This window comes from Manis pentadactyla, chromosome 5, assembly GCF_030020395.1.
Source record: "Manis pentadactyla isolate mManPen7 chromosome 5, mManPen7.hap1, whole genome shotgun sequence".
NCBI lineage: Eukaryota > Metazoa > Chordata > Mammalia > Pholidota > Manidae > Manis > Manis pentadactyla.
The window spans coordinates 90,942,945-90,956,257 of NC_080023.1; the positions used below are offsets into that span (position 1 = coordinate 90,942,945).

Genomic DNA, 13,313 nt, shown 5'->3' on the forward strand with positions numbered 1-13,313 from the left:
GTGAAAGTAGAGAGTCATCGGTATGCAGAAGGGGCTTACATAATTGTCTCTTGCAGACCAGCCTGGATAAAGCTGCATATGTAGCTGTCTTTCCTTCCGTGCTAATTCATAGTATTTAGCCTGCTCTTCACGGGAGAGGGCATGCCACTAAAACAAAAAGGGAAGACGGAAAAAAAATCAAATGAAATTAAGCAAAACAGCAACAGTATTATATATTTCATGTTTCAAACACTGAAAAATGAAAATATGAAGCACTGAAACTTTGGTTTATTTTTTAACCACAGAAGACCGAGCTCTGCAGACACCACTTGGCGACTGGTGGCTGGAGTGAAACTCCACCTCTGGTTTCTCCAGCCTGTTCTCTGATATCACGAGAACACATCAAAGTCAATTAAAGTATCCAAAGTAAAATGATCTGTCACCCACCTTTTCTTTTCTAATATAAATTAAAAAGAACTTCCACTAGTGAACCTCAACACCCAACTTAGCCCTTTTACACAGTCTGTAGCATATTCTTGATATCTGATACAAAGTACCATTTATTTATGCAAAATGTGATCATTTCCAGATGGTTTTTCCACACAGCTACATCCTTGCCTCACATGGACACTCTCCCACTCTGTCATATGAGAGTCTGAAACCATCATATGATCCTGTCTATAAAGCAAGATATCAAAAGTCAGTCTGTCTCTTCACCCTATCCTCACACTTTTATAAGCATTAATTGTCTAGGGAGAACACTGATAGCATTGTACAACCACATATTCACACGCTGTGTCTATAATTTTTAGCTCCTTCTGATGGAAAGCAAGCAGCATTATGTACGTTTATTTTGCCATCTTGCATTTGAGACTAGCATCAAATTTGGAGAATGGAGTGGCTGATATGCTGTAAACTTTCGATTTCACTTTTATATAACTGATACATGCAAAATATCTTATGTAGGCAAGGCATCCATTTGGGGTTTTAAGCTTCTATTTGCACATTCCTTTGCACATTTATTTGTACACGACTTGCTCCAGGTCCCCAGCAGGCAGTTTTCAACTATTTTTCCCACTTGCCAAATGTCAGAATCTGCCAGCAGAACCTCCTGGAGAACTGGGCTTTGGGCGATCCGACTGGAGGAAGGTGATGGTACAGCGGTAGCGGCTGCGGGCCCGCCCCACGCGCCCGGGAATCTCGGTCACCGGGACCTCCGGACCGTCTCCCCAGCTCTCAGGAGTGAGCTTCCCACTGCACTTCCTTCCCTTTCAGGGCGAGAAGATTCTTTCTCATTCATGACCACCCTGCCTATTGATTTTAATTTCCCTGTTCTTGTTTTTTAAAAATGATAAGAAAAAGAAAATAAAAGTGTGGCTGGATATGGGAAAAGAAGGAGAAACGAGGAGGAAAAAAGCTCTGGTGTAGAAGGCTACGTCTAAGTCCCTGGACTCAGCCCCAAAAGCACGGCTAGGAAGCGTTCCTCACGGAAACAGAAAAGCCTGTCCTGTTTGTCAGGAGAACTTGACCCCAAGAAGAACAGCTAGAACACTCTCTGCCACACCCCACGCTCCCGCTGAGCCTCCAGGGCAGGCGCAGTGCTGCCCACAGGCTGGGCCGTGGATTCCATTCCTTGTCCAAGGCCCTGAAAAGCCAGGGCTCTGTGTCAGATAGAGGGTATGACTTATTTTTTAATTACTTTAGAAATGCAGAGTGTAAAGTTAAGAAACATGACACACAGTGGCCTTGGCCCAAGCCTAAAGGCAAATCAGGTAATGTGTTTTTCTTTAGAAAAAAAAAAATGGGGGTGGGGAGAGGGAGGTGGTGAAGACAGAAACCTGAAAAAAAATACCTGAGACACGGTTCTTTGTATTAGCAGAGTAAACACAATTAGTCAAATCAAGCCTAGGAAGAGGGCACGTCGGGGGCAGTGGTGGAAGTTTCGAAGGAAAATCGGCCTGCCTCTGCTAACTGCCTGCTCTTCTCACCCTCAGACACTGACCTAGAACTAGAGGCCTTCACAGGGAGAAAAAACTGGACACAATGGAAAAGACCAACATTGCCTGTTATTTTTTGAGAAAAAAATGATTTTTATTATTTTACACAGTTCTGGTGCTAAGTAACTGTGACTGGCAAGTGTTACGAAAAAGCAACACAAAAGGAGACAATAGATAACTTCTATAAATTTGTTCATTTGACAAGTAATATCTCATATTTTAAAATGTAACTTGTGGCAGCTTTGTAACTTGTTGAGAAAACCTGGAATAAGTGTTGTAAGACTTATCTCCCAAAATATATATTGAAGTTGGGTCTTCAACCCAAACAACCAGTTATTTTTCAGTTAAAGCAGGAAAGTTAGCTGTTCTTTTTTTTTGTCAAGCTAAAGTGAGCAAAATGCAAGAAGTAAATGCAGGCCAAAAACTATTTACTTGCATTTTCAGTTTTTTTTTATTTCCCTGGTACTTCTAGTGCACAGTATCTACCCACAAACAAAAGATCATTTACTAGAGTAAAGCAGGTAGTAAAATGTGGTATTAAAGCTTTGCATTGAAAGTAAAAAATAAAGTCTAATACAAAATAAAAAGATGGCCTTTACATAGGAATTCCAGAAACACAAATGACTACAAATGCTTTTCTATCTCTTTTGCTTGCTGAAAAATTAATTTTTTAAAAAACCAAATTGTCTCACTTACCAACTTTACATTTCCCTGTATGGCCCCGGAAGATGACTGGTTAGCCAGAGACGGGTAAGATTCCTCAAGGGAGGAACAACCTAAGACAGGCACAGTTGCAGGGGGGCCATCAGGTGAGAAACTGGGGATCAACAGAGGTGAGGCTTAGAACCTCACCCCCCCTGTTCTGAGAGAAATCTTCTGCATGTGTGGATGTTTTATTGCCCTTGTCTAGCTCGGATTAACACATAGTCTACAGGCACACACCTGATCATCTACATTTGCTCTCTTACAACACTAAACTATGTTTTCTACCTTTATCTTGTATCTACCTACCACTTCAGCATTTTATTAAAAAATAATAATAATAAAGAGAGAAATGTGGTATCCACATATAAATCAAGTATAAAAATCAAATGAATATTCATATTTGAACTGATTGTTTATAGTTCATAATGCATGATCAAAACCGAAATTTTCTGTGATGACTGCCCTTGTACTGTTCACTATGTAACTTATTCACTATGTAAGAATTTGTTCTCCATGTAAGAACTTGTTCATTATGCTTCAGAAGATTGGAGACTGATGAAAATTAGGCTTGGGGTGGATTAATGATTGTGCATTGAGCATTGACTTCCCTATACAGAATTTTATTGTTGTTAACAACCATTTGATCAATCAATATGAGAGATGCCCTCTCAAAAAAAAAAAAAAAGTACACACTTCCAATTGTAAAATAAATAAGTAACTGGGATGTAATGTATAGCATAAGGAATATAGTCAAAATATTGTAACAACTTTGTATGGTGATAGCTGGTAGCTAGAATTATCATGTATATAAATGTTGAATCACTGTGTTGTACACCTGAAACTAATGTAATACTGTGTGTCAACTACCCTTCAATAAAAAATAATTACCTACAAAAAAAAAAAAAATGGCCATTGCCTGTTGCTTGTGGAGTCACAAAGAAAAGACCTTATTGTCATTGCTGGAATAAATGTAAGAAATACATATGTGTATTTAAGTCTACACAAATATGTAAGTTGTCATCTTTGAAGGTATCTGCTAGGAAATATTATAATTTTATAATATATATCATATAATTATAATATAATCTATAAAGTGGCTATATAATAAAATGAACCTGAAAGTACTTTAAAAAAAAAAAAAACAAATTGTCAATATCTCACCAAGTTATTAGGAAAATACCTATTTAGTTTAAAGAAATTTATACAGTTCCAAGATAAAAAAATTCTAATAATAAATGTTCCTTTAATAGCCTGGATTTTTTAAAAGGAAAAGCTTATTTTAAAGTAAGATTTGTGCTATTATCTACAACATGAAAGAAAAATTAATTTGTATGAGTGAACATTTCTATTTTAGAGGTACAGTAAAGATGAATAAAAACCAAAAGATAAAATGTTCCGGATGGATTTAAGTTTAACTTTCAAGAATTCTAATTATCCCAGTGTAAAACTTCATGATTTTAAAGTCAGGAACTTTAAAGAACTAGCAAGGACTGCCCTGCCAGAGGGGAGTTATGAAAGGACAGAAAACCTGATCTTAATCAAAGATCTCAGGGACCTATAAATAGAAACAGGTGTCCAAATCAAAGACAGAGAGAGACCCCAAATGAGAACCATCCTTCAGGACACATGCTCTGATCTGGGGATTGTTAAGAGAGCTGAGAAAGTAGCAATTGTTGGAAACGTGCATTGAAAATAAGAAGCATGCCTCCATATCATGCCCTTACTTAACTCTATTGAGCAGGAAAATAACTCCTGCTGGAAAGCCAGGAGACCTTTAACTCAAGAAAGAAAAGAAAAGAAAAACTAAGTTTTAAGCAAACTGGAATTAGAACATCAACCCTTCTTTTCCTCTGATTTCTTCTTCTAAAGGGTCGGGGAAATAAATGGTCATCAGCCTTTAAGGCAGAGTTCTTCAAAGATGATGGGAATCATTCATGTGCTATGATCTGGCTTGGAAATCATGGTAATTACTGTTATTAAGTGTTTAAGAATCCCCAGGCAGAATAGAGTATTGTGCACAGGGTACCAAAAGAGCTATAATCTAGCACCTCACCCTACCCCTGAAACCACAGTGTTGCAGATTGGAAATAGCTGCATTTTTACTCTAGCCAACAGATATCGATAGTGCAGGAAAGCCTGCTCCCCTTCATCTGTTCATATGGTCTAGAGATGGCCTGGATGTTTTCTGTTATGAATGCTAAAATTCATTAGGTTTGTAGCAAACATGGTAAAAATTATCATTAACAGCTAAAACATGATCACCTGAGTTTCACAGCGGTTGTTAGACCTTCCTTGCCTGAATGTTCATCTGCAAGTCATGAATTTGAGAGGTTGCAAAAACAAATACACAAGGTCATAGTTTAAGAAGCTACCACACATACAGGATAGTATCAACAAATTAAGATGAAGCATGCCTAACATGAAAATGTAATTAACAGTGAAAGTTTGAATTAGAAAAGTTCAAATTTTTTCCTACCACTCCTCAGATACCTACCTAAAACCATTTTAATCCTAAGAAGAGTACCTGGAAGGACTTGACTAGCCTCTGGGCTGGTCGTTGGATAAAGGAATCTTAGAGCATCTGTCCTAGTTGTAACCTACTGCCTGGTACATAATAGGTAGTCAGAAAAATATCTGCATGGGTGAAAGAGGGAATGTAAAGAGGCAATCCAGAAACCTGGCATGTGTATGCTTTATTTTTCTAGAATAAAGAGTTCTCCAGCCCATATAAATTCTTCCATTTAAAGCTTCTCTGTAGAACTTAATCTGCTTCTATCTTGTAAGCAGAGGTACCTGTATTCACCAAGGTTCTTCCAGAAGCATGACTTGTTCCCGCAGCTCCCTAAGTCAGCCATGTGCTTTCTTGCTCCAGACATGGGTTCATGCAAATGTTACTCTGTCTGGCGAGAAACCTACCTCTCTCTGTTGATTGCTTGGTTAACTCTGACTCATCTCTCAGTCCTCAGAGTAAGTACTATTTTCTCAGAGGGGTCCTTCCCGAGGCCCCTGTTATTCTTTCTCATAGAATCTTGATCTTGACCTCACAGTTTTTATCACAATTTTAATTACATACTTATTGGGCAATTATTTATCTGACATCTGCATTCTGTCACAAAACTTTAAGCTCCATGAAGGCAAGGACCATTTCTCTTTTACTCAGCAATTATTATCTAATGCTTACCATAGTGCATAGCACATAAGATAATAAATATTTAAGGAATACTTAACATTTTCAGGAAGTTTTCTATGTACCAGGTACAATCTAAGTTGTTAACAATGCATTATATCATTTAATCCTCCTAAATGTTCTTATTGTACCTTGTTTTCTGTGTTACTTCCCAAAGTGGCAGGTGATTATACAAATGCATTCTACGACCGCCTGATATTGAAGTACATTTGCACAGGTTTTAATGAAGCAGTTCCATGGTTACCATAAACATTTATATACCATCCCACTACTTACCCTTCTGCCTAGAATCTGGTTGATAGCTGCACTTTCTTTTAGAGTACACTCAGCTACGACGTTCGCTCTCATTTCTTTCATGTATAACATAAAAGCATTCAGAGGCTTCTTAATGTGAGGTCTTTTTGGCTCCTGCTCTTTTCTCTGTTCGTGCTGAGGCTTCCTAAAAGGCGGTTGTGGGATGGGGAGAGAGGGAGAGAGGAGAGAAGGAGAGGACCTCTGTTCACATCACCAAACTCAGACTGGGACAACCCTCTAGGCTCTCCACAAGCCCCCAGAACACCACCAACTTAGAGGAGCCACTCATTGCCAATAAGGAAACTTTGGAGTGAGAAAGTTTACCTGTAGCTGTAGAAGTGTTTAACACTGAATGGAAATAGTCCATGAAGATGCTCCTTGGGCACCTCAGGGAAAGCTGGACTTGTATGGGTGGTCATTCCTCTTTTGGAACCAAGTTTCTTAGCGTTTTTGGGTCCAGGGCCCCTCTGAGAAGCTAATGAAACTTTAAACTCTTCTCCAAACAAATGCATGTTGGTTTTGCCTACATTTGCAGTTTTATGGACTATCACATGCTCCCTGCCACCCCATCCTGTCCCAGGTCACAAACCCTAGATGAAGCACTTCAGTGACCAATGACTTCAAGGAACTGATCCCTGCTGTAACAGCATGAGACAGACAGTCCTGGCCCCGCAAGGAATCCTGGGCTTGGTCTGCCCCTTTCCCTCGAATTCTGTGCTTCAAATCTATTCTACTTCCCTCTAATCTACTTCCCTCAGTACTAACAGTTGCTTCCTAACAATGAGAACCCAATTAAACCCTGGCTAAACAACCCAAGATCACTCAATGCCTACACTCTGAAGGTTACTCCATTTTGGTGAGGTTCCCTTGCTCTTTTGAGGTCTGGGCTCCTTTCTGATCTTATAATCAGTATCAGCACAGTGAGAATCAAGCTTCTTAAAGTCCTCAGGGAGAGAGCTTTCAAGGCAGAGCTATGCTGATTTTCATAATAAAAGACAGGGGACTGGTCAAGAATAGGGAAGAAGAGACTGTGCACATCGTCAGTATCTCAGTGCGCTTCCAGGCATACTTACACGTGCATTAGGTCACTGTCCGTGTGGGGGCGCTCCTGTTTAACCTGAGGGGTTACAATAGCTGGGTGGGGGATGCCAGTTGTGTGTGGACCAGGAGGACCAGGAATCATATGATGGGAAAACCTACAAGAGGGAAAGAGTAAAAGACAGCATGTACTAGTGGCTGCTGCAGCAACAGCTAGGTGGAATTTTGAAACAATCCACTCACTGAATTGGCTGAGAGTGAAAACACACCATTGTACATAAAAGTATTAACTATAAATTACAGTGGGGTGATAATTTCTTTCCTTTCTGTATTCAGGTGGAAAATATTTGTAATTATTGCCTACATAACAGAATTAAAAAATAATAGTAGAATCCAGTGTTTTTCCTGGGAGGGTTCTAAGCCATAGGATAAAAAAGGTGAGTCATTTTCTTTGCAAAGAAGTTTTCAAAGAAGAATTTCAGTAAAAGCAATCACTGCAAATATAAGACTTTATTAAGATTTAGCTCTTAAAGTGATTTTTAAAAAGAAGCTAAAGACATCACATGTAAAAATCTGTCTACATTTCTAAGCAAACCATCACAATAAGAGTCTTCTCCTCTTGTTGGCTTCTTTACTAATGTTAGAAGAGAACAATTGAGAAAATATGGGACAGAAAGATTTTTTTCAATCCCCAACTTAATACAGGTGCCATCAACATCATCCAAAGTAGTTTTCTACACAGAAAGAAATGTTGAGAGATGCAGCCTTTTGGAAAACTGGTAACACAATTAAGGGCAAAGATTTAATTAAAGAGAAGAATGCAGTTCTGCATCTAGGTAAAAACCATATATGTGAAAGGCTTTTCCCCTTCAACTCTGCTTGTAGGGCATTAAAAACATCTTAAAATATCCACCACCATCCAACACAAAGGAGGGAAACTGCCATGCAAGAAAATAAAATAAACGAAGACATTACTTTCAACAGTGCTTTGGATAAAATTTGGATACACTTTAGAAATTTTGCTTTTCAAACTGTTTTGAAGGAAACATTTAATTCAACAAGAACAATATTCTCAGGTCTTTCATCACAGCCTGTACAATTAGTTCCTTCATTTGGTAAGGAAAGAAGAAACACTGCTTGGATATGTAATATTTCAGAAGCAAATTCTGAAGAATTAAGAAACATGAGAAAAATATAAATATTTGATCAAATAATGATGCTTTGGTAAATGTACCATTTGCAAAAATTCGTGATGCTGGTTATTTGCCTGTGAGAAAATCCTGTCATGAGTTCTTACAATGTTAAAAAGTATAAAAACATATTTTGGAGGGAAAGATTAATTTCATCCTCCCAACCAGCTACATTTATAATATGATGAGTAATGCTTTTTTTAAAAGCTGAAATTCACACAGAAACTGTGAATTTCATGCTTATTTAAAAAGTAAAGATTCACAACCAGTTACTAACCCAACAGTCTGAATTCTGACACAGTAATGCTAGGCTAGCTCCTTTGGAAAAGACACATTGAACAAACAGATGACACGCCACAAATGCGTGTGTACATTGGGCACAGGGCACAGAAGCCATCCTTTCTCAGAAGCAAAAGCATTACACAGAGCAGTGTGGCACGGCAGATCTCACGGAGCTTTGCTTGCACTAATATGTCCACACAGGGCCTGATTCACACACTAGGACCCACACCCCATAAGGCCTGACAGCCTGTAAGCACTGTTCTTTCTCATCTGACAGCCTTGGTCCAGGAAGGCTCTAGACTATCTGGGTGTTTTCAAGCACTGTCACATTAATACCACTTTCCTCAAAGAAAGCAAAATTACAGAACTCAGACCAAACCAGTCTTTATCCCCACCCTTGCCCCGACCCCCAAGAACTTCTTACATTGTCTACTTTGGGGACATTTGACACCCCACAGACAGGTGGCAGTGAACTGTTCTGGAGGCACGCTCCCAGGGTGGCTCCTACCCAGGACCTCCGTGACACCTAGTGTGGGAGCCAGGCACACTGTAGACAGACCCGGCTGAGCTAGGAACCCTCCTAGCCAACTGAGAGGCAAGCAGGCGCACAGCTGCAAGCACAGGAAGAGCAACTTGTCCTGGGGTGCCCGTTTCCACCGCCACCTACCTGGACATGGAAGTGTCCACTGACAGTGAGGATGGGTAGGGCTGCCTGAATCCTCCCGTGATGGGATATACAGGCTGACCTTGCCTGAGGTCACAGAAGAAAGGAACCCATCAATGAAAAAACATGAGTTACCAATCAGCAATAAGAGTGCGATGTCGGGAGAGGTGGGAGGTATTCAAAAGAACTTTGTGGGGGCATTACAGACCATGGGATTTCTTCAATTAGCCCCCTGTTTCCCTGCCTTGCCCTCCACCCAATCAAAGCATCAGTTGTCTTGAAGAACACCTCCCAACCTCAAATTCAGAAACAAACCAGTTCATGAATTACCTGTGTTTTATCCCCTTCCCCTCTCCCAAACCCACTAATGTTTTAAACAAAGTAGGCACATAGCAAACATTTACTGACTAGACCAGAACCCTGAGAATGCAGCAGTACTCCTTTCAGAGTCTTTGAGAATTTCAGGGAAAAAGAAAGGAAGAAAGGAAGAAAGGAAGAAAGGAAGAAAGGAAGAAAGGAAGAAAGGAAGAAAGGAAGAAAGGAAGAAAGGAAGAAAGGAAGAAAGGAAGGAAGGAAGGAAGGAAGAAAGGGAAGGGAAGGAAGGAAGGAAGGAAGGAAGGAAGGAAGGAAGGAAGGAAGGAAGGAAGGAAGGAAGGAAGGAAGGAAGGAAGGAAGGAAGAAACAATATTTATAGTTATATAAAAATGAACAAGTATTTTAAAAACACTACACTCTTCCCCACCTCACCCCCCATGCTACCGTGAAGAAATAAAAGATCAACTCATTGGAATTATTTTTGTCTCCACTCTGAGAATTCCATCTCTCCCTCTGTGTTTCCCACATCTTACATTTTTCATTTACAGTTTTTATTTCCAGCTGCCACTCAGCACAGAATTATTGCCCCTAAGTAGCCAAGTTCAGACAGAATAATTGATGTAGGTTTGAAAGTGTACGCATAATCAGTTAAATTCAGAGTACTGACTGAGATTTAATACTAAAGAGAAAGGGCGGGGGAAGGGAATGAGGCTGGAATTTTCACGGCAGGACGGTCCCTTCTTGCTGAGGAAGAGAGGGTGTAAGGATGTCCAGACAGGGGGACTGGGGCAATGACAGGGGGGCTGTGGATGAAGAGCCAAGTAAAGAAAGGACAGTGGATGTTTGCTTAAGCTGCAGCCCTGTTTCCATGGAGTGAGCAGAGGGGAGAGGAGGACTGGAGAGGGATGGAAACAGGAGCAGGGAAAGTCGTGTGCTAACAATAAAATGATGAGAATAAGAAGATTATCCTCTTTCTTCTCCAAATATATTTCCTTCCTTTTACCTTTATAATTAAAAAAATTTCAAAAGCAGCAATAAGAATATGTTAGAGGTAAACAAAAAAATAGAGAGCATTTGGATTCTGAAAAAAGAAAACCCAGACATGAGTTTTTTACTCCTCTGAACTCAAACTGCTGCTTACTCTATTAAAATTCAGAAGACCCTTTTGTAATTTTGAATTTTGAGTTGTCATTTACCTTACTTGCCATTTATAAGCAAAGACTGATATTCAATGTGTCTAACTTTGTTTCAAAAATATAAGTTCATAAAAAGCTAGAAAAGAAAACCCCACTGAGCATTCTGCACAGGCCCAGCAAATGCCCAAAGCCACAAATTGAATCCATAAAACTATAAGCTTCAAAGCAAATGCTACACAGTCATTTTCTACACATATTAGTAAATGGATTCAATCCATTTCAAAGTCTGTTTTTTAATCTTCTAAACTGAAATGAAATAAACTTAGCACCTTGCTTGTTGATATAAAATTTCAACTCCACAAGTGTTATCATTCATAAAGCTAATTTCCGTGAACGGAAAGTAGAAGAACATGTGTTCAGATGTCTGGTTGAGGCTGCAGGAAGGGTCTTACCAGCCAAGAGGTGGAGTAATCTGTCCAACACCACCTGGAGACAGGGGATAAAAGGTAGGGATCTCAGGAGCTGGAGGATGTCGGGACATGCCTATTACAAAGGACAACAGAGAGGAAGAGTTTTCAGATTCATAGGACATTTGATGGTAAGAGCAATAGGAAAGCAATAACATGTTTCATGACATTAATACTAAAGTCTAGCATGGATCCATTTAACGTAAGTCAGTTTGTTAGCTTTTCAAGATTTCAACATCTGTAAAAACAGATCTTAAGATAGTACATCTATCCTGAAAGAGTAAATATGCTGCTAGTAAAAGAGTCATCTAAATAACACTCTAAAATTATTTAGTTTGTCCTCATTATTGCATTTTGGTTAAGAAAATGGCAATCGTTTTTGTGTAGAATGGAAAAAGACTGCCTTCATAAGTAGATAGCCTGTCATGGTGCTCAAGGATTAGGTAAATTGCTACTTTCATATTTTCATTGGCTCCCTTATGGACATACAGATTTGGGAAATGTGATACCTCAGAGGATCACAGATTAATTAGGAATCATGTTCAGCCCCATAATGGTCACACTTGATATGATTCATTTGGTCTCTGCCGCTTCAGCTCCAACTAAGCTCTTCATCAAGTTGAGTCCTCTGGGCCCCAAGGTCAAGCTGTTCTGGATTAGTTGTACTCCACAGAAAATGAGAATGCCACCAAATTGTTTCTTCAGCTCATACTCCCTGAAGTACTCTGCCCCATAACTGTAAAAACCACCTAAAGATTATACCTAATCCTAGTCCCAAATGACATCTCTTTGTTTGTATGTTACCTTGGGTACAGAAAAGAAGGGGTAAGACACATGCATACAAATATAAAAACTTAGATTCCATGTACTTAGGGGAAAGTGGTTCTGAAAAGAAAAAAGCCACAACTAAAGTTTCTTTACAAAGAGAATCTGGCTTTAAAAGACCATTTCCATATATAATCACACATTCCCAGGTTTAACACTGAGAATGTGCAGTTGTTATAAATATATTGGCTAGTATGTGGAATTAGGTGAGCATGTAGAAGTTGCTCTTCAAGTATTCTGCTATTTTATTGTTTAAAATGTCTATGAGTTTCATTTGGATTTTAAAAGTTATCGAGCGCCTTGAAGATATGGAAATGACTTAAGACATGGTGCCTTCAATGTTGATGTTAATTTGATGTTCAAGTGTGGACAAACTATTTTTCAATTCTTGGAGTAGGTAGGAAGGAGAAAGGTCTTTAATCTCTCAGCAGAGAGCTTACATGAGATCATCTCATGTTTTGCTCTTTATAAAAATAGTCTCAAATCTCCTTTCTTTGGCTAGAAATACCATTTCTTTTGCTCACAGTGGACCCCAGATTTCGTACTCTGGGATTTTTTTCTTTGTTCCCAGGAGGTCAGGCAGCACAGGTGATCCTAAGGGAGTCTACAGTAGTGGTTCTAGACATGTCAGAATCACTCAGAATCACTGGGGAATTTTTCCAACTTGCTTCCACTTGCCCCCTACCCTGAGATTCAGATACCTCCCCAAACTTCAGGGTCTGCAAGGGGATTGTTTAGTTTTGAAAAGAAAAACCAGACTAACTGAGAATTTAGGAAACTTTGTGTAAATCTGAACGTGAAAATCATAGCTAGAGGTCAGAGACTATCTGAATGTCTGTTTTACTCTCTCGGCTTTACAGATGTAGAAACAAAGGTGTAGAGAGGCTAAGTCATCATTCAGGCATCCCATTTGGGTACACATAGAGGGTGTTTTGGCCTGAGCTTTTACCACTGGGACACAAGAAGCAACTTGCTTGTAATCATAGGCCTCTAAAAGCAGATAAGCTTAATCCCTTGCACTGCAGCCCATGTTATAAGTACGGTTACATGGCAATTCTGTGTAGGACTTCATAGGAGTGATTTAACTCAACAAAAAGTACAAACTGGCTGGATTTTATTTTACTGTTTGAAGGAGGAAGGAGGAAACTGCCATGTACTTAGCACCTGCTACATACTAGTTCCTCTGTTGGGTATTTAATTTGACTATTAGTATTAAAATTCTACCCACAGTTCA

General features: G+C 39.4%; 1 protein-coding gene across 4 annotated transcripts in view; it reads right to left on the reverse strand.

Annotated features, from left to right (window-relative positions):
• The window catches only part of LEF1 (lymphoid enhancer binding factor 1), a 116,917-nt gene that overhangs the window by 19,006 nt on the left and 84,598 nt on the right, over positions 1–13,313 (reverse strand). For 2 of the 4 annotated variants that reach the window (XM_036920928.2, XM_036920929.2), the window contains exons 5-9: positions 11,240–11,330; positions 9,340–9,423; positions 7,236–7,358; positions 6,145–6,307; positions 40–147 (exon numbers count right to left, since the gene is read on the reverse strand). In XM_036920928.2, coding sequence (XP_036776823.1) covers positions 40–147; positions 6,145–6,307; positions 7,236–7,358; positions 9,340–9,423; positions 11,240–11,330 — 569 coding nt within the window. The remainder of the gene's footprint in view (positions 1–39; positions 148–6,144; positions 6,308–7,235; positions 7,359–9,339; positions 9,424–11,239; positions 11,331–13,313) is intronic. The other 2 variants (XM_036920931.2, XM_036920932.2) reach the window with 1 other exon arrangement.